At 54.7% G+C, this 23,193-nt stretch overlaps 1 protein-coding gene across 2 annotated transcripts in view; it reads right to left on the bottom strand.

Moving 5' to 3' along the window:
- PPP2R2C (protein phosphatase 2 regulatory subunit Bgamma) overlaps positions 1-22,707 on the bottom strand; it is a 134,127-nt gene extending 111,420 nt beyond the window's left edge. Inside the window, exon 1 of one of the 2 annotated variants that reach the window (XM_027600554.2) lies at positions 22,518-22,707. In XM_027600554.2, coding sequence (XP_027456355.1) covers positions 22,518-22,587 — 70 coding nt within the window. In that variant the 5' untranslated portion in view covers positions 22,588-22,707. Of the gene's footprint in view, positions 1-22,440 lie in introns of both variants that reach the window. The other variant, XM_027600555.2, reaches the window with a different exon arrangement.
- Positions 22,708-23,193: the final 486 nt, after the last annotated feature.

Genomic DNA, 23,193 nt, shown 5'->3' with positions numbered 1-23,193 from the left:
TGGCTCCTGGGACTCAGGGAGAACCGCCAGCCAGAACCACCAAGGCCAAGGTGCTTGGGCTCTGCTGCCCTGGGAGGTAGGAAAGCTGAGGTCCAGGAAGCTAAGAGCCCCTCTCCAGGGCCTTCCGCCAGGAACTCCTGGAGGGTGGCGAAGGAAGGACAGGAACTGCCATCTGTATCTGGCTGTCCCCCTCGCCCCAGGAGAGCAAAGGAACCACAAGCCAGTGGCTACACCCCAAAAGGAATGTGCTGCAGGAAGGCCCTACATCAGGTTAAGTGAGGTCCTGGTTAATGGGGGTTGGGGGGCAATGCTGACCCCAGCAGGCAACCGAAATGTCCCTGCTTATGGCACTTCCCACAGAGAGCCCCTTCAAATCCCCACCATCAGCCCTAGTCACCAACCAGCCAACCTCCATTCCCTAAGAGGGCGCCTGTGGGACCGCCCAGGTGCAGCGCGTGCACCTGCGGGCAGGCCCTGGGCACGCTCCCCTCGGCGGCCTCCCACCTGGGCGGCGGGCAGCTCAGAGGAGACCTCAGGACTGTTTCTGAAGGCAAGGCCTTGCAAAGGGTAGAAAGCCATACAGCCCAGTGCTGGTGAGGATTGGGGAAATGGGCACCGCAGATTTGGCTACCTCACTCAAAATATAAGGCACGGGTGTTCATTCGCAGCATCGTGCAAAATAGGGAACAAAACGCAACAACACAAGACAGTCTAACAGGTGACAGCTCCTTCCCTACCAAGAACTCTCTCCAGCCACTAAACACAATGGGGCACAACTCTACGGGCCAATTCAGAAAGAACAGTATCTTCATACTATGCCTCTGCGTACTCCCAGTATTTTCTACCATATGAACATATGACGTTAATTTTTAATAATAAAATGAGTTTGGTTTTTTTAATGACTATAAAAGCAACTGCTCATAAAAGTCCACAAAACACGTACTTGAGAGAAAGGAAAATACGGAGCCGTACAGACTCAAGGACCCTACGGCCCCCAGCCATCCGACCGCCCTGTGCCTCCTCCGCGGGCCCCAGCCCTGGGCTCTGTGCAGAGGGCCTCCTGTCAAGACATCCGCCCCCATGCACAGCAAAATGTGTTGCCCAAAGCAGACAGGAGACTCATATGTATATATTCAGCGGGGAAGCAAATCTCAAAGTCCCAGGATGCCAGGCCACCTGGGCAACACACAGTCTCCCTGCTGTGAGGGGTCAGAATCTTCTCTTCTTTCATCAGAAGGCAAATGCTGGTGAGCTATGATTTCCAGGGAAATAGCAGGTCCAGGGTGCAGGAACAGGGCTGGGGGGGTGGGAGAGCCCTGAAAAAAGGCTGATCCCAATCTGTTGGGAGAGCCACCACACCCCGTTTTTGTAGGATTCCCTCCTAATTCTCTGTCACCCGTGTTGCGTGTCCTAGATAGCTTTGGGGACGGAGTCTCAGGCAGCGGCAGAATTAGCTCTGGGAGATGCCGGTGTGGTGGAAATGGCACTTTGGAGTCAGCAAAGCTGGGCTGAATCCCAAGTCCACCCTCCTGCTGGCTGTGCAACCCTGGGCAGGGAGCCTGACCTCTCTGAGCCTCTGTTTTCTCCTCTGTGGGGGTCTGGGGGGAAGGGGGTGTGAGCACCAACTGCAGATGGTTATCACAACAAAGACCGTGGCTGGTATCTCTGGCCAGTCTCCCACGTCTATTCCACAAACGCTGGCTTCCCTCACCTGCCATCGACGTCCCCATTTTAACCTGAACTCAGGGTCTGTCTCTCACTTTAGTGGGTGAATGGCTACCCAGCTCTTCATCCGGGTCAGAGAAAAATCAAGCAGCTGCTCAGCCGGACTCTGGACGTTTGCCAAGTGTTTGAAGGAAAATGCCAGATGATGCGCACAGTGGGTCAGCTCAGGGGATTCCGGCCCCGCAGCGCCTGCTCAAAGCACCTGGCCAACAACGAAGGAAGGCCGATGGGGGGGGGGGGGGGCGCGCCAACGAACGCCGTGGGCCATCCTGGACACAGTGCCCATCCCAAAGTCCCAGGGGTGCAGCGAGGTCTGTGCACACCGTCGGGGGGTTTGGCGTATGCGGTCCTGTATTCAAATCCCGCCCACCCACGTAGGAGCTATGAAGCCCCCACCTCTGTTTCCTTGCCTGTCAACGGGAGGTGATGACAATTCCACACCCACAAGGAGTCCTGAGCCAGGCCTCCCTCTGCCTCCTCCCCTTTCCATGCCGCCCACTACCTGTTCACCCTCTAGAACCATCTTCCCCTCTCTTTTCCTCCTTAGATCCCAAAACTTGCTCAGGACCCTTTCTCTCCCGTCTCCCCCCAAACCAATCTCAATGCCTATATATAGCAGGCCTCAGTAAATACATACTGAATGAATTCACTTCTTCCAGGAAGCCCTCCCCAACTTCCCACCACCCAGGACCTCCTCCAGGAAGCCCAGCCCCGAGGCTCCTCCCTGCCACCATCGTGGCACCGACTCCCTGTCCATCCGGACTGTTCTAGGGACTCCTCAGAACACGGACCTTGTCAAGCACATCAATGGCCTTATTCCCCACTCCCAGCAAAGCACGTGACACACAGTACATGCTCAATAAACTGTGGGCCGAAGATTTGCACCTCGCGTAAGTCCTCTCAAACATGTGAGCCTCCTCAGCAGGGTGGGCCTTCCTCCCCTTCTGCCTCTCTCCTCTCCCAAATGTCCCACACCCCCCAACTGAATGCAGCTTCTTAGGGCAACAGGTCCATCTAACGCACGAACACCAGACATGCCCTCTCTCCCGGTCCCTGTTTCTTTGTGCTCTCCACAACCAACGGCACCACCTTTCAGAGCGGAGAGGGCTGCTTTGTTCCTCCTCTGAGGGCAGCCCTGGACAAGGGCCTCGGGTTATAAACCCAGCGGAGCCTGTTTTATGGAGAAGGTGTTGCACTGCTGATAGGTTTTTATAGCTGCCTGTTTACAAAGCCGAAGCATAATTAATTCTCAGCCACCTCCCTGCCATCCCCACTGTCCCATGGGGCCTGGTTTGGGGGTGGCCAGGGAGGCAGGGGGGCAGAGAGGACACTCCCGCCCTCCAGGGCTCCTGGGCATTCTCTGTACTCAGTAAACTTCTCCTTCCTCCTCCCCCTGTGGGACTTGGCTGGGGTGTCTGGCAGCCCAATAAATGGCACTCCGGTTCCTGCCCAAGGCTAAAGCTCCCCAACAGGGAGAGGAGAACTCCGTATGCAGGGTCGGGCCGGGCTCAGCAGGGAGGATGGGGCGTAAGCTCTAACACCAGCAAGATCTGCTCTTCCAGAACCCAGAAATGACCTCACCCACCCCCACCCCCACCCCAGGCCTGGCACCTTATGTCACAACTTATCCCAAACCCACAAATCAGACCACCCTCTCCCCGCCCCTGAAGGAATGGGGTGGGGAGGGTGAGAACGACCCCTCCCAGGCGCAGAACTGGGGGTCAGGGCCTCCCGACAGCCTGGACAGGAGACTGAACGAGACCAGAGGGGCCAGGTCCCACTCTGCCTGTGCCTTCCTTAGATGTATAAATGGGTCCAGCCACCTCCTGCTGGCCTGGGGGCCAAGTGTCCCCTAGAATGACCGTGCACATCCCCCTCAAGCCCCCATTTTGTGAAGACTGGAGTCTTAACTGTCAGGGTACAGTGGATCTGCCTCACTTCCTAGCCCCTGCCCCGCCCCCGGTAATGGCCCCCCCTGCTCCTGGGGCCGGAGCCTCATGCCTGCATGCTGCCTTCTGCAGAGAACCCATGGGCATTTGTGCCCTCAAGACAGCCTGAATTTCACAAATGGGGAACTGAGGCCCAGGGAGGCTTCCCCGGGGTCCTATGCAGCTAGTCACCAGGAAAGTCTGAGTCTGCACGGTGTCTCCAAGCCCACCATCCTTACCCATCACCACACCACACAGCCCTTTGTAAGGATAGAGCCACACTGTCCCCACATGGACACACATGTAGCTGTGGCCAAGTGTCCCGGTTTGCAGGTTTTTTTAAATTGGGTCACACCCAGGGAAGATGCCATCAGGGAGGTCTAGTCGGGGTTCACACAGGGTTCACAGGGTTGACCCTGGTGCCTTCCAGCCCCAACCCAAACGCGTCCATGTCTGGGACTCAGGGAGCCACCTGGAAGCAAAGTCATCTACGGAGGCCTTCACACAAACCCCGTGTGGGCCCTGGCGGCCAGCTCCATCCCGCCAGCTGTCCCTGCTCACACTCTCCCGGAGGTACATTCACCCTCCAGCCCAGCGCGGACCAGGACCCTCCCGGGAACACCAGGGGCACCGCAGGAGCCGTCAGGGCGGGGCCGGGGTTGGAGTGGGTCAGGGCCCAGGGTCAAGGCCTTCAGAGCCACCCTGCAGCGTCTTTCCTGAGATGCCAAAAGCGTGGGGGGTTGGGTGGCTCCCTCCACATGGGGTTCCCCTGCTCAGCAGAGGAGCGTCTGATGGGACCTTTCCGAGTATCAGGTGCGCCTAATGCTTTACCTCAGTCCAGCCTCGAACTGACCCCGAGAAGACATTCTTCTTGGCCCTGATTCAGAGATGAAGCTACAGGGGCACCAAGAGAGGCTGGGGCAGGTCAGCCACACACAGGACAGTGAGAGCAAAGGAAAGTCAGCCCTGGGGTGACTGGAGCCCCCCTCAGTGCCCTTCTGTGCCTCAGATGCGAAAGCACCAGGGGGAAAGGCAGGGGGGAGGGGCCCGAAGCGGGGGGGGGGGGGGGGGGGAGGGGAGTCAGGAGTCACTGCAAGTGCCTACAGCATCAGGAACCAGCGCCCCCCCACCCATGCACCCCAGCTCCGCCTCCTCCTGGCGGGGGGAGGTCCTACCTCCTGGGCCCCTCAGTTTCCTTGGCTGTAAAATGGGGAGAGTCACTCCCACCTCTAGATGCGAAGGAGATAAGCCAGGTGCCCACTGGCTGGAGAGAGCACGGTGGCGCCTGCCTGTTACCCCGGCACCAGCAAATGTGTGAGGGGGCTGTGGTCGGGTTTTTCCCCACCTCGCCCACGTGCAGAACAACCAAGCCTGGGTGGCTTAGTTCTTTCCGTCCCAGCGAACCTAAGGCTCCTTCCCAATTGCTCTGACACGGATGAGTCTAGAAGATGTACACCCGGGGAACCAAGCCAGGCACAAAGACACGCAGCGTGTGACTGCGTTTACACGAGGTCCCTAAGAGGCAGGCACTGGGGGACGGGGGCTGTCGCTTAATGGGTCCAGAGCTTCTGTTTGGAGTAATTAAAGGGTTTTGGAAATAAGCAGTGGTAATGGTTGCACAACATTGTGGATGTGATTAACGGCACTGATTTGTACACTGAAAAAGGTTAACATTCTACCTCACTTTTTGAAAAATTAATTATGTAATATACCAAAAACCAATGAGCTGTAGACTTTAAATGGGTGAACTGCTGCGATATGTCAATCGTATCTCAAAAAAGCTGGATTTTTGTGTTTTGCTTTGTTAATTAAAGGCATGAATACCGACTGGCTGCCGGAGCCTCAGGCTGGCCAGGGGTCCTGAGGGGGGCAGGCTGAGCCCATTCACGTTGGTAAAACCCAAGGCACCTGCCTGTTCCACAACCTGTATGCGCCCTGGTGGACAGAGACGATTTCCATTAGCTTTGCTAATACCCAGAGGAAAGGAAACACCCTTCCCACACACACTTACTCTGAGGCCAGAGACCCAGGAGAACCTCTAATGCACCCCCAATGCACCCCAATGCTCCCCTGCTCCAGAGGAGAGGGTCTACAGGGGAAAGGTAATTGCCTGAGACTCAGAGAGATTCTAAGGTTCACCTCTCATTGGGAACGAGACCCAAAGGTGTTCCTCTCTCCAGCAAAGGCGCAGCCTGGCGGAGGAGGGAGCCAGACAGGTGTGGGACAGACAGGCTAAAGAGAGTCCTAGCAGTGGGACTCTGGTCCCTTCATCTCCCTGAGCTCCCAGCTGCCCGGCTGCTGAATGGGAACAATGAGAGCATCTACCTCGGGGACAATGCCCGGACCCTGCCCGCCCCGCCCAGCAGGTGCACACGTGCTCTCACTGAACGGCAGGGCAGCTCCCTTCCCCTCCACCACGTTCACTCAGAGCATGGCCAGGGGGCGGATGCCACGTACGCTGTGTCTGGGACCAGGCCACCGGGCCCTAATGGTTTCCAATAAAACTGCTTCCGCGAGGCCGAGCAAATACGATGATCCGGGAGGTCAGCGTGTCCTTAGAGTCAAGCCAAGCAGAAAAACCAGCCAGCTCACCTGTTTGTCTTCTGCATTCCTCCCCCACCACAGGGGCCCTGGCAAGAAAGAAAGCAGCTCTCCACCCAAAGCCACCTTCCCTGATGTGGGCACCACATGGTGCACCTGCAGAGGGGGAGGGGTGGGGGCGCCTCACACCGCATCCAATTCCGCCCTCATCTGTGTTAACAACTTCTGCCTGGTGCAGGTCTGCAGGAAATCTACCTCCTAAAGGAAGCTTGTATTCACCTCTCTTCTGTACTTGTTTCCAGCTTCACGGAGATATAATTACATATAATATTGTGTAAGTTTAAGGTGTGTGAGTTGAATGTGTTGATTTGATTCACTCAAATGCTGCAAAATGATTACCACCATAGCATCAGCTAACATCTCCACCATGTCACATGATTACCATTTCTCCTTTATGATGAGAATATTTAAGATCTACTCTCTTAGCAGCTTTCTAATACGTAAGACAGTGTTATTAACTATAATCAACATGCTGTACATTAGATCCCAGAGCTGCTTCATCTTAGACATGGAAGCTTGGACCCTTCGACCAACATCCCCGCCTTGTCCCCACCCCCAGCCCCTGGCAACCACCATCCGAGTCTCTGTTTCTATGGCTTTGGCCTTTGTAGATTCCACGTATAAGTGAGATCATATGGCATTCCCTGTCTGCCTTATTTCACTTAGCATAATGGCCTCAAGGTTCATCCACATCACCACGAACTCTGTATTTAAACTGGCAAAGTACAGGATGCTTTTTGTACTTCTGATCAGGGAAGTGGTACATGGGAGAGGCGTCCGCTTCTGCTGGCCAGTCAGGACGGCAAGGGAGAATGTCACTCCCCGGCCCAGAGAAGCAGCAGCTTCAAGGTCAGACAGAGCCCAGCACAGAGCTTGGCTCGGCCAGCCGTCTGCGGCAGACGGTTTCCCAATGAGGGCCACTGCACTGTCTCCCATCCCATCTGCTTTCCCCCGTCCAAAGGCAGAGTCTAGCTCCCCTTGAACCTGGGCTAGCCAGTGACTCAACTGAACTAAAGCCACACGACTGACGAGAGGGACTCCAAGGAGGTCAGGAAGTTGGGTCTTCCACCTGCTTCTTGGGACGCCTGATCTGGGAAAGCCAGCTGCCCCCTAAGGAGTCCACCCGCCGTGAGACCACCATGTTGGAGAGGCCATGTGGATGGTCCCAGGGGAGCCCAGCCTCCCAGCCATCCCCACCACGCACGTGAGTGAAACCCCCTGTGGACCAGCCCGCCCACCAGCTTAGAAAGGGGACTCAGCAATGGCCATACACAGCCGATTTGCCCAGTCAAGCCCTGCCCAGATTCCTGACCCACAGAATCCAGAGGGCATAACAAAACAGTTGTCACCTTAAGTCACTAAGATTTAGAGTGTTTTGTCAAGGAGTAACAGTAACCATAACACCCACTGTCTGACTCCAGGCATGCCACCTGACCTTTGCGGGGCTTTGTTTCCTGATACACAAAAGGGAGTCCCTCCCGCCACCCCCAAGGGTGGGTATAAAGTTCCCATGACACGTGACACTGTAGCAGTAAAGAAATGGTAGCTTTAGCTTCACCTGTCACCCTCACCGCCCACCACAGTCACTCACTCTCCCACAAAGCCAAGAGAGTTGTAGATGCAGAAAAAGGTTCACAGCACGAGTCCTCCCCACACAGCCGAGGCCCATCACCATCGGACACACATCAAGAGACAATGAAACAGCCATAAGTCACCATGTGCCACAGCTGAAATTGATCCTTTTTTTTCTTAAGCGGGAGAGACAGAGACTGATGGGTTCGCCGTAATCTACAGTTTGCGCCAGAGCTTCATATACCCATGGACCTACTCTTCTGAAGATCACCCAAACAAAATTTTTGATAAAGTTTATTTTTATTCTAATAGACAACATGATAGTCACATCTTTATTCAAGCCCCTAAAAGCTCTCCTATCCTTTCACCAAGAAATTGCATTCCCAGATAGCCAGAGACAAGAATATCCTGAAATACGGGAAGATACACATTCACAAAGATGCTCAACACACCTTACTTTAAAACACCCAAAACGCCCCATGAGTGGGGCGGTCTCTCCACCCTGCATCCACCGTCACCTGCACTACCAGCCTCAGGAGCACCCCTGGATCGACCAGGCCATGAGAGGAGGCTCAACCCTCCTCCCTCTACCAGGGCACGCGACCACCCCTCCGGCCAACCTCCCCTTCGTGCAACACTCCCCTCCACTCCCCTCCACTGCCCACCCCAGGAGCCTCGCTGCGGGAGGAGGGGGAGCTTTCTCACCTCTCCTGGAGGTGCTCACACCCCTCTCTGATCTTCATCCCCCCCCAACTCCCACTTCACCCTCCAAACCCCCGGAGACCTCTGGCCACTCTTGTTCCCTCTTTCTTCTGTGCCTGGACAGACGACCAAGGACCCTTGCCCAGCAGCAGCCTGGTCTGTCTGCTCATCCACCAGGCCTGCCCAGGGGCTCCAAGACCCCACAAGTTAATGCTCCAGCAACCCTAGAGCCATGCTGGGTCTGAGTGCTATGCTTCTGCCCATAACATCTGAGTACTGGGAATGCCTTCTACCCCACTCCCTACCGGCTGCTCCTTGGCTCCGGCCTCAGCCCTGCTCCCACACGGCAACTGGGTCCCAGCTATGGGCTCCCACTGTCTCCCAGCCGCCATCACACTGTATTATGACCATCTGTTTCTGTCTCCCTGGTTCCAGACCTTCTCCAGGGAGGGGCTGTGCCCGATTCCTCCTTCCCACACCCCCTCCCCACCCACCCACACGCCCACTGCAGGCATCCACCCCAGTCTGATGAATGAATCCATACCTAGTCATCGGGCAAATAATTATATCTACGTGATAGACTACTATGCAGCCATTAAAAATTGTTTACTCGGAAATTATGATAATATGGGGAAGTGTTTCACATGTTAAATATTTCAAAAGATACAAACTGTATTTATATGACCATCTACAGGGGAGTGGTAAGCAGGAAATACAACAAAACTGGAATGTTTCTGGATATTAGTCCCCCCGCCCTTTATTCTACTTCCTGCATTTTTTAATGTTTCTGTAATGAGATAAAATAAGTAGACAAATAAGATTAAAATCTTCTTGCAAGGAGCATCTTAACAAACATGAAACTTAGCTCCCACAGTCTGATGAGAGGGACACATTATGATGATGGATTATATTTTCACAGCTTTAGTAAAGAGCCTTACCTCTCCTTGGGGCTATAAAATATTCCAGGTTGTTTTTATCACCTTTCACACTGAAAGCTGGTGGAGTCACTATCGTTCAGCCTCTGACTCCTTCAGCCAGTTCATTCCATGATGGATTGTTCCCAAAGCAGACGCAGGCTGGCTGGAGGTCTGTGCGGTGAGCACAATGGAGGGAAGCTGTGTGCCCCTCTCACAGTGATCCATGAGCTGCCTGGCCATTTCCACAGCGAGGGATCTGCATTATTTAATATTCTTGAGTTGTTGCCTTCAATAAGGAGACTACTGACTGCAATCCTCCAGCCAGGGTTCAGAAGATCACTGTGGAAGGGCCATGCAGTATAGACGCTGCCCATTTGGAAGGAGAACAGGGAGTTCTCAGTTTGGGGGACCACAAACATGACTATGCACGCCCAAATCATTCAAAGTGATCTTAATAATCAATCTGGAAATTACACATATCCTGTGACTCTATTTTTTTTTAATATTTTACTTACTTATTTATTTATTTAGAGAGAGAGGCGGAGAGAGTGTGTGCACGCGAGCCCGGAGGAGAGGCAGAGGGAGAATCTCAAGCAGACCCCGTGCTGAGCATGAACCCCAACACGGGGCTCAAACTCACAACCCTGAGGTCATGACCTGAGCCAAAACCAAGAGTCGGATGCTCCACCGACTGTGCCCCCCAGGCGCCCCAATGTTCAGTGACTTAAAAAAATGTTTAAGTCTTTAAAAATTCTCTTATTGATGGTTTTAAGTGTATAGAGAAATAAAAAATAGCAAAATCAGTATTTATTTAGTACGGTAACTTAAAACCTCAGAAACATCGAGAATTCAAGTGTTTTCATTTCTTTGTAAAAAACAAACGTACGGAGAGTCGTTCGGATGATGCTCCTTCTGCTGACCCATCTTCCCAAGCTCAGGTCAGCTCCCAAGATTTTACCCTGGGCACTTCCAGCACCCGGAAACGTCTTCTGGGGTAAGTTCTCCCGGACTCCCTGCCCCAGGCTGCACGGGAGGGTCAGCCATTTCCTAACTCCGCCCACATTTCCGCTCACACTTCTCCTCCTGCATGACCACCTTCACTCCCCTGCTGACCGTCATCTCTGTTGGCCAATCCCCTCTTCTTGATTTTCCCTTTTACTGAGTGAACTGCATGCTGAAAAAATAGCAGCAACGTTTGCACTTTTATGCATCTCCTCAGAGTCACCGCGCCATAGTAGCTCAGGTCTGATCCATGCGGCTGCAGGTCTGGAGTGATTTAACAGGACTGTGGGCACGGAAATCTGCACATATCTGAACTTTGCAAAGAGAAGACTATTTGTGCTCGGGGGTGTGGGCAGGCGCAAGGATGGCATTTGTCCCCTGGGTCACTCAAACACCTACTTATGCAGCACCTGGTGGGTGGCAGGTGCTGAGCTGTGTAAGACAAAGCAGACATGTCCGATATCTGTATCTGTTGATGTTTTCATGGGACAGGACTCTGGGTCCTGGGTTTCAGAAAGGCCTGGGTGCCAGTCCTGTCTTATGATCTGAGCTGAGTCACCTGGCTGGGACTGGGAATGAGGGTTCTTCAGTTAGAGGGAAAAGAAATTGACACAGGCTCACACGCCCAAGAAGGGAGTCCCTGGAAGGCTCTGAAAGAGCTACAGAATCAAGGAGAGTACAGTAGCTGGACAAGGGGCGTCAGAAGGAGAAAGAGCTGGGCACGACTGGGAATTCAATCTGGCGATCCAGGACTACTCCAGTTACCGACTGCTATGTAACCAATCTCAAAACTCAGCGGCTTCCAACAGAAACCATTGCTCTTGTTCATGAATCTGCCATCTGGCTAGGTCTTGGTGAAGATGCATTCACCACCTGAGCAACCTGCCCAGGGTCTCCCTGCTGATGAAGGGTGAGGAGGACCCTGGAAGGACAGAGGGGCACGACCCAGGGCTGACTCCCAGGATCCGGGCAACAACCCGTCGACCTTCTAGACCCATAAGGCAATTGAGAGCCAGACACAGGTTAGGGACACTGAGGGTAAAACTAATCTTTCCAGAAGAGTAGCAAATGTCTTCCATAGTCAGTCGTCTGAAAATGGGTTAGAGGGCTGGTCTCAAACAGGAAAGACCTAAGAGACAGAACACCCCCATGCAGGTGCGGGAACTTGGGATCCTGCTTTGAACCCGGTAACTAGAAAAAGGCATTTTTGAGACAAGTGGGGACCTTGCCAGGATGGCCGAGAACTCGTATGGGAAGGCATGAGTGCTCGTTCTGGTAGGGTGGGTGGTGGCACTTGGTCAGATAAGACGTGCCCTGGCCTGCTGGGGCAGGGGTGAGAGGACTGGAGCCCCGAATTGGCTTAAAAAAATTCTTCAGCCAAGGGCGCCTGGGTGGCTCAGTTGGTCAAGTGACTGCCTTCGGCTCAGGTCATGATCCCGCAGTCCTGGGATCGAGTCCCACATCGGGCTCCCGGCTCAGTGGGGAGCCTGCTTCTCCCTCTGGCCCTCTCCCCTCTCATGCTGTTTCTCTCTCTCTCTCTCTCTCTCTCTCAAATAAATAAAATCTTTAAAAAAATTCTTCAGCCAAAAGGAGGGGAAAGTTAACAAAGGGGGCATGGCATAATCTTCAGAGCAGGTGGAGCAAGGCCATGGGCGAGGAGCAATTCCAGGTACTATTTCCTCTACTTTTGTACATACTTGGAAGTTTCATTAAAACTTTTTGAGGGACGCCTGGGTGGCTCAGTCGGTGAAGCGGCTGCCTTCAGCTCAGGTCATGACCCCAGGGTCTTGGGATCCAGCCCCGCATCGGGCTCCTTGCTCAGTGGGGAGCCTGCTTCTCCCTCTCCCTCTGTGTGCCGCTCCCCCTGCTTGTGCGCTCTCTCTCTCTCTCTCTCTCTCTCTCTCTCTCTCTCTCTCTCTCTCTCTCTGATAAATAAATAAATAAATAAAATCTTAAAAAAAAAAAAACTTTTTTGAAATTGAAAAAAAAAAAAAAAACCCAAAAGCTCATACTGATAATATAAGTAGCTGCCTTTTCTGGAGATTTATGTCCAGTATATAGATACTTTCACCCAATACTCACAGAAAGCCCAGGTGGCTGTTCTCTGCTGTTTCACAGGCGGGGAACCAGGTTCTGAGGCTGAAGCACCTGCCAAGTGGGCCAGGACCAGAGCTCAGGCCCCGGGGGCTAAACTCCCAGCCTCCAGCACCGGCAGCCCCAGGTGTCAGGGCCACCATCTCCGCAGGGTGGAAGAATGCAGGAGGCCGGGCAGGCCCAGAGGAAGCCCCGGGCCTGAGCTGGCCATCCTATCCCTGCTTGGGGCAGCGGGGACCTCTGAGCTGCCTTTGTTCTGCCTCAATGGGCCATTCAGCCCAGGATTCTGGAAGACAATAGCCTCCACTGTACAAGGAGGCAGGGCCCATCCTGGACAGCACAGTGGCTCCCAGGTGGGCCCTTCACCCTGAGCTGCCTGGCAACCGCTTCCTGGGCTCAGGCAGAGGAGCCTGGACGCTGTCAGGAGACAAACATATGCCACTTTCCACATGCTGTTCTTTCTGCCTGGAATGTACTAGAATGCCATGTCCCAAAGGGCATTGCCCCCCAACCTGGACAATGCCACTCCCTTCAGTGCCAAAGCACCTGTCCTCTGTAAAGCTGGGACCAGCCCCAAGCCCCACCCCGTGCAGTGGAGGGGATCCCTCCTCCTCCTGGCCCATCTCAATCACCTTTAACCACACACATGGACGTGACAGACGCATTGCCGCACGCTCAGCATGAGCACCACACCAGGCAGTTCTGGGTTCAAATCCAGACCCTCCGCGGCCAGGCTCCTAATCAGAACTCAACGGATCTCCCGTCCCTGCCCCGCTGGTCCCTCCACGCAGGGTGGAGGTCAGGAGTGTGTGTTCTGCAGGCAAATGGCCTGTGTTCAAACCCCAGCTCTACCTCTACCACTGGGCCAGTGCCCAAACCTCAGCTTTCTCCCCTGTGAAATGGGGAAAATACATAAAACACTGCGTTTTGTTGGGAACCAATAAGATGAGGTACTTAGCATCACGTCTGGCATACAGTATGCACTCAATAAATGGTTAATCATATTAATGGCTATTATGTTTGTTTTATAACTATATAATACTGAAGACCACATGGGTCATTCTGCATGAGGGCCACTGCACACCAGTGCAGTGGCCAGACGCATCGCTCTTGCAGGGCCCGGTTTACCTACCAGGACTCCCCAGGGCACTCTGCTGGAGGCCACTCTCTCTCAGTGGCATCCAAGACCCTGGGAGAGACAGGCCCGTGTCTCAAGAACACAGCCTGGCTCGCGTCCACAAAATGAAACCAGGAGCACAGAGCTCTCGAAACGTGCCTTCTAGGACCTGGAGTATTTGCCCCAGAGGCAGTGAGACTGGAGAAGTGGGGTGCAGGGGCTGGGTGGGAGAGCAGAGAATAGAGAGCAAACTATTCTGTATGCCAGCAGGGAGACCTAAGTGGGGAGACAGGGCTACAGCCCGCATGGGCTCATGGAAAGACAGCATCACCAAGCAGAGCCCCAGGGGACAGGGTGCCAAGTGGGTGTGAACAGCTGAAACAGGGGACCCGAGAGATGCTTTCCAATACTGTCCTACCTGGCGGTGTGGCAGCATTTAATGGTGGTCATCCATCCTTCTTTCCTCCCCTGCCCCTCCCTAGCTGGACTGGCAGGCCTGGGACTCCACGGCTCTCCTGTTCTCTTCCCACCTGAGTGACTACCCCAACTGTGCCCCAGACTTCTCACTCTCTGTCCTTTAGGTGTTGGCGAACCTCGGGTTCTGCCAGAGCTCTCTCCTCTCCCTGCTCTGACCCCACACTCACCCTCCCAGCCCCAGCCACACGAGCTTCTTCCTTGCCCAGAACACAGGGGTAGCTCCAGAGATAACTGTCCAACGACTGAATGAATGAATGAGTGAATGACAGCAATGAACTTGCTCCTCGATTCTGCATGTCCAGCACCTCGTGTCCCCCCAGCATATAAGGGGGAGCAGTAAATGTCTGTTGAACCAAAGGGAAAAAAAATGTCCCACCTCCTTGGTATTCAGACATAAATTAAAACAAATATTTTTCATCTCTGATAGCTGCAGAGGTCAAATGAATTAGGAGACCAAATGTTGATCAGCATGTGGTAAAACAGAAAAATTCTCTGGAGAACAATTTGGCAGTATGTGTCAAGAACACTAAACACACTCATAATTTTTACATAAAATTGCATGCACAGGATTCTCTCGTAAGAAATTATTCCAAAGTTAGGGGGAGGGATGGGAGTTGGGTATCTTCATACACAGAAGGGGCTTGTTCACTGGGCTTTAGTTATAAGAGAAAAAGAGCCACCTCGTTATCCAACAATCAGGGGGTGATTAAGTGGACTATGGCACACCTATCACAGGAATAGTGCGCAGCCAATGAAGGATGGAGTTTGGGGGCGGCGCTGGGGTTGCCAGTTGGGCACCCCTCCCCCTGGCTAGGACTTGAGACCACACAGGGAAGGTGGACAAGAGGGAAATTAAAAAAAAAAAAATCTGCTTTATTAATGGTAATGGTAGGGGGAGCCAGGGACCCCTCAGTCTACTGCTCCTCCCCTTGGGCCTGTGGAGAGAGAGAGGTCTAAAGGCTGCAATCGGCAGAGACCTACAGGCATCTCCTTGGAACATCCCACGGGGTGAGGGGCCTCATGGGTAGGCAAGGAGCGGGGACTTTTAACACTTTAGCTCCGCCCAATACGGAGAAGTTGCCCAATGGGTGACAGGCTCTCACATCTCCACCAATCACAAAAGCCAAGAGGGGATGGGAGGCGGGCCAAGGGCTCTTTCCCCCTAGAATTCCAGCCTGGCTCCTACAGCAAAGCAGAGCCAATTCTATCATTTGCAGGGCCCAGTGCAAAATGAAAATGCAGAGCACCCCGTTCAAAAAGCAGGGGGGAAACTGTCATTAAAGATACTAAAATATGGGGCACCTGGGTGGCTCAGCCATTAAGCTTCTGCCTTCCACTCAGGTCATGATCCCAGGGTCCTGGGATCCAGCCCACATCAGGCTCCCTGCTCAGTGGGGAGTCTGCTTCTCCCTCTCCCTCTGCCCCTGCTGTGTTCCCTCTCTCGCTGTCTCTCTCTCTCTGTCAAATAAATAAATAAAATCTTTAAAAAAAAGATACTAAAATATAGCACTCTTTCATTTTCCCCATGACTTGCCACAGTGTTATTTGCCACTTTGTGCCAATATTAAAGAATAAAAGTTTTAATTACTAGCATGAATTTTGCCACTCATCATTCTATTATGCAATTCCAGTTTAAAATGCAAATATAAGAGTATTTAACTGGAATGCAGAATCACTGAAATACACAATTCATATCTGGTAGCTTCCATCGGCATGTGTTCTTTCTTCTTAACGGGGCAGTGGGGACTCGACGCCAAGCAGCTCATCTGGTTTCATTTCACTTTTTGATGCTTGCACATTCCCTTGGCACCATGATGAAGAGGGGTTGAAAGGGAAGGACTATGGCTGTCCCACCTTTTCCTTTCCTTCTGGGTCATCCTGTTCAGCATCAGCGATCAGCTCACAAAAGGACGTAATACGGGTTAGGAGAGTATGATAACCGGGTTCCTTGGTCCCTCATGCTCCTTGGAATGTCACTTTCTCCTTTCTGCGTCCAGATCTGGTTCACATGGAGAAGAGTGGCTTCTCCAGGCTGTCAGCACCCACTGCTGCTTACAGGGTCGTGGGCACACTGATCCAGTGCGAGAGAACAGACCGCGTAGGAGCTCAGTGATGCTCAAAGTGCACACAAGGTAAGTGTGTACGGAAGCCACACAAAACAGCCGAAAACAGGTGTTGTGCGCATCACCTCTGCTCAGGCGCCCGATCCACTGTCCCATCAGACATCACTTACAAAACGCGGTTCTAAGATAAAATTATAAAAATTTCAACATGGCAACGGCAGAGCGCGAAACCAAAAACAGGTCCTCCTGAGTGTGGAGCCCCATGTGACTGCATAGGTTGCACAACCAGGAAGCCAGCCAAGCACTGGAAAACTCTATTATAAGCTCATGCTTCATTTAAAAAAGTCGCCTTCGACATGGTTTATATGGAGCGATTACAGCTTTTATTAAACACAGACGTGGGCATTAAAAAAAGACTGGAAGGAACTATCACAAATTGCTAACAGTGTGCATCTTTGTGGGGCAGACTGGATACTGTCCTTTCTCCTTCATCCCCATGGAGACTCCAGCCCTGGCCATTAAACCTGGGGTGACACACAGCCACGCTTCCCGTTCTCCAGACCTACAACCGCATCTTACAAGAACGTCCCCTGGCTCTGCCGTCTTCAAGGACAAAAACCAAAAGCTGTAGCAAGTTAAAACCACCAGGAGATGATGTGGAAAAATTTTATCAGAATCTGATTCCCATCTCGCAGAAAGAAAATGAGAAAAAGCCTAGCCCGTGACTGCACCAACCTTTCCGTTAGGATTGATTAAAAATAAACGAGTGTGTTGCTTACAACCTGGGAGCTGGCCCATTCGGCAGTTTGGGGAAACTGATAACAACAGGAACCCCTCCACACAGGTAGACCTGTGGAGTCCGCGGGCCCTTTGCTCCTCTGGGCCGTGTGACAACCCAGGGCAGGAGGCAGGGCAAGGAGACTGAGGCTCACAGAGGTGGTGTGGCTGAACGGAGAACACCCAGCAGTGAGCCCCCCACCCCCCTGCAGCCGCCTTTGCTGCCCCCACCCCTGAAAGGGAGACAGCATGGGCCTGGGAAACTCTAGGATTGCTTGTGGAAGTGATATTCCTAACTGGAAGGAAGAAGTGGAGATCCAGCAGTCCACTGCTTGATTTTCCAAACCAAAGGCTGGCTCTCTCTACTGTCCCCCTGGGCTGGCTTTAGGGCAGCGCCACAAGGGACACCCTCTGAGCCTCCACTTCCTCGTGGAGTGGGGATGGGGTGGGGTTAGCCAGTCTGATGATGGTTCTTAGGGCTACTCTAACTCTAACCCCGAAGGAGCACGCATGATTGTTGGCGGACCAGTTATTAAACACTGACGGGGTCCCAGGCTCCAGGCCCGGCATGTTTACACACGTCAAGCCATTTCGCGTGATGAATTCACGGAGAGTGTTCCTTCCACGAAGCAGGGTGGGGAGGTTCACGACGTGTTACCACAGCAAACAATGGTACGTCCCCGGTTTCAAGTGATCTAAAGACGCTAAGGCCCTGAGAGACTGTGTGACCTGCCCAAGATGGTGAGCCCAGAGTCAGACCCCACGGAGAACAGGGGTCTCCCGACACCAGATCCCGGGATCTCTCTCCCGGCTGGAAATGCTTCCTCAGGACAGCCGAGGAAGGGAAACCAGAACTAGGCAGCTCTGACTTGAGTACAATGAAAGCCATCACCAAGGACTCCTCAAGCAGGAAGCGAACACATCAAACTCCCTCTTGGTTTTTGGGATCTCAGATCTTGGCCGTGAGTGACAAGGGAGGCTCCTGGTCTTCCAGATAACCAGGAAAGAGGGTGTTGTTGGTGAGGGAATGTGCCAGCCCACGGAACGGGAAGCCCAGGGGTGGGTGGACATCAGGCCCGGTTAACCCAGGGAGTCACAGTGTCCCCGATGCCACTCACGCTCTGCCCAGGCACCAACAGCATTGTTAGCTTAGGGCTTACTCCCTTTGTGGCCTCAAGGTGGCTGCCGGCAACAACGGGGCCTCCCTGTCCCTTCACAAGAGAGAGACTGACTTCCTGCAGCTCTGCTTTCCACTCAAGCCCCAGAACGGCTTCCCATGTCCGTCCGTTCTAGAACCATCACTGCCAAACGGAGGCACTACACCAGGACCAAGCTGGCCCAGCCTATGGCCACAGGTCTCTGGCTGGGAACCACTATGCTCTTGGCGGGGTGAGGGGTCGGCTTTTGGGGAGCTCAGCCTCAATACCCTCCACGGGGGGGGGGGCAAATTTAACTGAAAACTGGTCTCCCACAAACAGCACGCCTCTCTAGTGTGGTCCAGGCCTGGGCAAAAGGCTGACATGATCCCCACGCAGCTAGCTCAAAACATGAGGACAATTCCATGCCATGGAATCCACCCCACTGTTGGGTTCAGACAGGCCTGCGACAGTCTCCTGACCCTACCAACCCCTTGTCCCAGCCCCTGCTTCATTTGCTCAGCCACACGATCCGTGGGGATAGGCACATGGCTCTGAAATCACGTGGAATGCACAAGAATGGCAAGCATATTGGGGTCAGGGAAACAGAGGCATCTTTCCTCCTGGGGATCCAAGAGGCACGCGTATATGACAGAGGTTCATGGCTGAGATGCTCGAGGGAGGAAAAGCTGGAACTGGGGTCCTAGCAGGAAAGCGTGCCCTCAAGCACCTTCACCTTCAGGCACCTAGGAGTGACCACTGCCACCTCCCCTGGGCTGTGAGCCCCCACATCTGGTCCCTCACTGCCTGCCCAGAGCCACACCCAGCAGAGGGCAGGCCCCTAAACACTGCTACATGAAGGGGGAGGAAGCGGTTTGTAGACCAGACTAGCCTAGAGACGCCCACTTCACTCACCCCAAAGCTGAGCTCTGTGGCTGCAGCAAGGGAACAGAGCCAGGAAGCATCCTTCCTGGGCCATATCTGGCTCTTGAGAAAAGTCTAAACACACAGAGACTTCCTGGCACTCTCCCACCCCTGGCGGTCCCTTTCTCAAGGGTCCAGGTCCTTCTACTGTCCTGAGAGACTCAACTGTACTGCTCTCCCCAGCACCCAGCCAACCTTTCAAAGTTCTCTCTGTCCCAAGGTGGTCAGCACCCATGCTTAGTGATGACAACAACACTCTATCAGCTGAGCTGAGCCAAGAGTTAAAGGTGGGGAGGGGGGGCGGGTAGGCTGCTCTGACTAATTCATACCAAGGTGTGAATGACTAACAAAAATCTAAACTCTTCCCAAAGTATTTGAGATTTTACAAGAGGAGATTCAGGAACTCAAGCAGGACTCCCATTGGCAAAGATGACATTTAACTCGAAACCTAAAGAATGAGAAGGAGTCAGCCATAAGAAGAGCAGGAGGGAGATATTCTAGATAGAGAACACAGCCAATACAAATCCTGTGAGGCAAGAAAAAAAAAAAATGACCTGCTTAAGGAACAGGAAGTAGACCAGAGCCACTGGGGTGTAATGAGTGAGAATTTGTGGGCCAAATGACCAAGTGGAACAGATATTTGTGCACCTGGGTCTTCTGCAAATTCTCAGCATCTGTTATCTGCTCATGAAGTTCTTCCAGGAACCTTATAAATTATACCCGTGCCACTGATTAAATGCCTCCAACAGACCAAGCACTGTGCTGGGTATTTTCTGTATTAGCATAATCACTGATCATCCCAACAGTAATAATGTGAGATAAGTTATTATTATTTCTCCCTTTACAAAGGGAGAAAGTGAAGCTCAGAAAGGTTTAATAACTTGTCCAAGATTACAAAGCTTGAGAAGAGTCAGAAGCAGGATTTGAATGTAAGTCTAACTGACATCCAACTCTGCACCCTACCCTGCTCTGAGCACAAAATGCAAGATGCAACGCTGGGCAAGTCTGTTTTCATGCACAGAGGCCAGAAATCTCATATAATTCTAATTCTAACAATTACAGTGATTGCTTCCTCTTCTAGACCCTACCCTCCCTGAGGACAGGAATTTCCGATCTCGCTCGTCTCTGCATCCCAGCCCCTGAGCCCTATGCCCTACACACACTGGCACTCGGTTTGGGATGTGGAGAAGGTCAAGCCTCGGTTTCTTCTATAAAGTGGGACTGTGGGTATGCAAGACCTTGTGTGAGGCCCCAGCACAGGTAGGTGTTCAACATACTTCAGCTGTCAGTTAACAATTTACAGTTCCCAGGCGGCCCCTTCATCCACCATCCCGCCTGCCCCTCACAGAAACCCTAAGACCGCAATTGTCGGCAGGATGGTACTATTCACTCCCACTCTACAGATGGGGAAACCAAGACTTAGTGAGAAGAGTTTCCCCTCAATAGCACAGCGCTCCCTTCTGGAATATAGGCTGCCCAAGGGCAGAATCATGGTCTAGTCCCCAGGGCTGAAACAGTGACTGGCACATAGTAGGTGTTCAGTAAATATTTGCTGAATGAATGAAGAGGGGAAAAAAACATCACTTCTTTCTCAAACGATGCACTTCCCCCTTGCTCTCCTCTGCTAAGAGCTGGTAAATCTCTGGAAGAAAGCTGGAAAGCGAGCCTCTGGGGGGTTGGGGGGGGTGGGGATCTGGCATTGGATTTTTTTTCCTGGATCCCTCTTCGTCTCCGGGGAGGGGGTGGGATGAAGAAGGAATTAACGTTTGCAAACGTCCACTATGGGTCAGGCACAGGGCTTTTTACTTTTAATCACAGGGTCCTGCGTCCCGTCCCATCATCCTCAACGTAGAGATGAGAAAACAGAGGCTTCCGGCAAAAAGCCAGACCGGGATGCCCTGCCAAGATCTCCTCTCACCCAGAGCCAGACCACTGGGGCACCTGCCAACAACCCAGAGGCTTCTCTCACCCTCTGCGCTGGCTCTCGGCAGCCTGCGAGCAGAAGAAAACACCCCGACTCACGCTGATTCCTCCTCAGCCTCACCAAGGCAGGCCACAAAGGGCCGCTTTCAGCTCCCCGGGCCCCTGAAAGCCCTAGCTTGGGGGCTGAGCCCTCACCCAGCCAGGCAGCCCTGCCCCCTTTCCCCCCTCCTCCCTTTCCCCCCTCCCCCATCAGCAAAGCGTGACTCAGCGGTTCTCCTGCGAGGGGCGGGAAGCGCCACCCCTCAGCATCCCTCCGCCCAGGTTACACAAACAGCCTCAGCTCTCCCGGACTAGACGCGGGGGTCCCGCCCCGCGCTGGCCCCGCGCTCCCCGGCCTCCGCAGGGCTCGGGCTACCGCTTGGCCTCATTTCCGGCGGAGCCAGGCACTAGAGCCGCGGACACCACCCGGGAGTCTAGTCACCGCCGCCAAGCCCACACAGGTTCCCTGACACAGGCACCCACGCGCGCCAGCCCCGCGGAACTCCATGCGCAGGGCCCCTCCCACTGGGCACCCACCAGGGGACCTCTTGCTACCAACCCACCAACACTTATGCGGCCAGTTCTGCGGCCCCTAGGGAAGGTGCAGCCAGACCCTAACCCGGGAAGGTCTCCAGCCCAAGTGTCCCCACTGCTGCATGCTGACACCCCGCGGCTAGCTGTCCCCATCCTCAATAGAGGATTCGCTCCGCGGGCCCCTGGCTGCGGCTTGGGAGCTGTCCGCCACCATTCTCTGGGCAAGGTGGAGTAGAGGGACCCTTGGAAGTCCCTGGCCCATCAGCGCTGACCAGCTGGATTCTACCACCTCGGGGTGGGGGTTGGGCTTGGGCCTGTTAGGCCAATTTGGGGAATTTCAAATGCAGGGCGCGTTTGGGATGGCATGTCCCACTTTTTTGGGAAAATTCTGGACAGTTTGGGGCCAGCTCCTTCTGTCTCAGTATAACTCACTGGGAATAAAAGACCAAACCCAAACGGCCGCCTTCTCCCACCCACGAGGGGCCCCTGCCTCTGGAGGCACAAGGAGGGGCCCAGGACAGCGAGCCTCTGGGGGAAAGGGGGGCGAAATCTGGCATTGGATTTTTTTTTCCTGGATCCCTCTTCTTCTCCGGGGAGTGGGCAGCCTAGAAAATTCTGTGGGCTTCGGACAGGGATGAAATGGCAAACCCAGGATTCTAAGCCACTACATTTCCCCAGATTTCTTCACCACATTAGCCGCAGGAATGGCCTTTTTACAAATGATGGCCAGGGCTGATTCAGGATGCCACCAGGCCTGGGGGTTGGAAGCTGCCTGCCGGAGGGCGGCGCGGAGGAGGGCGCTGGGCAGCGGAGGCCGGCGCCCTCGGGCTCCCTCCCTCCCGGACCCGGGGCAGGGTGGGGTAGGGGGGGTGGGGGGGGGGGAAACGACACACAGCGCGCGGTCCAAACCTTCGGAGGGCATTCGGTGCGACGGCATCCCCACGCCGCGGCCGGCCGGAGGGGGCCTCAGACAACACGTACGTTACCTTCAGTCACATAGCTGTGGTCCCGCAGGAAGCTGTGGTTAATTTTCCGCGTGTCCGTGTCCTCGCCCATTGAAGGCCGTGCCCGGTGCCCTGGGCATGCCCCGCCGCCGCACACCGATGCAATCCGCAGAGGTCGCGCCGGGCGCGCGGGCCATGCCGCCGCAGCCTAGCAGGGGCGCGGGCCGCCGGGGCCCCGGGGGGCGGGCATCGCGGCCGGGGGCGGCCGGGGACGGGCGGGGCGGCCGGGGCGGGCGCCGCGGTCAAGCGAGCGCGCGGCGGGCGGGCGGCGGCCGCGGGTGGGGGCGGGCCAGGGCCCGGGCGCGCATCCCGGCCGGTGCGCGCTGCGTCGTGCGCCCGGCGGCGGCGGCGGCGGCCTGGTGCCGGGGCGCCTGGCTGCGCGGCGGCGGGAGGGGACGCGCGCGGCGCTGCGCCGACCGAGCCGGGGCCGAGCCGGGCTGCGCGGGCTGGGGCCGCCGCCGCCGCCGCCGCCGCTCCGCAGGCCCCTCCCTCGCGCCGCCCGCTCCTCCGCCCCCGCGGCCCGCACCGCCCGCCGCGCGCCGGCCGCCCGGCGCCCTGCAGGTGGAGCCGCGCCCCGGCAGGGGCGGCACCGCGGTGCTCCGGCCCCCGCGGGTGGGCACCTTTGGTGTCTGGGTGTGCGGGCGGGGGAGGGAGGAAG

The sequence above is a fragment of the Zalophus californianus genome, chromosome 2, assembly GCF_009762305.2.
Source record: "Zalophus californianus isolate mZalCal1 chromosome 2, mZalCal1.pri.v2, whole genome shotgun sequence".
Taxonomy (NCBI): domain Eukaryota; kingdom Metazoa; phylum Chordata; class Mammalia; order Carnivora; family Otariidae; genus Zalophus; species Zalophus californianus.
This window is presented reverse-complemented; position numbering and strand designations above follow the sequence as displayed.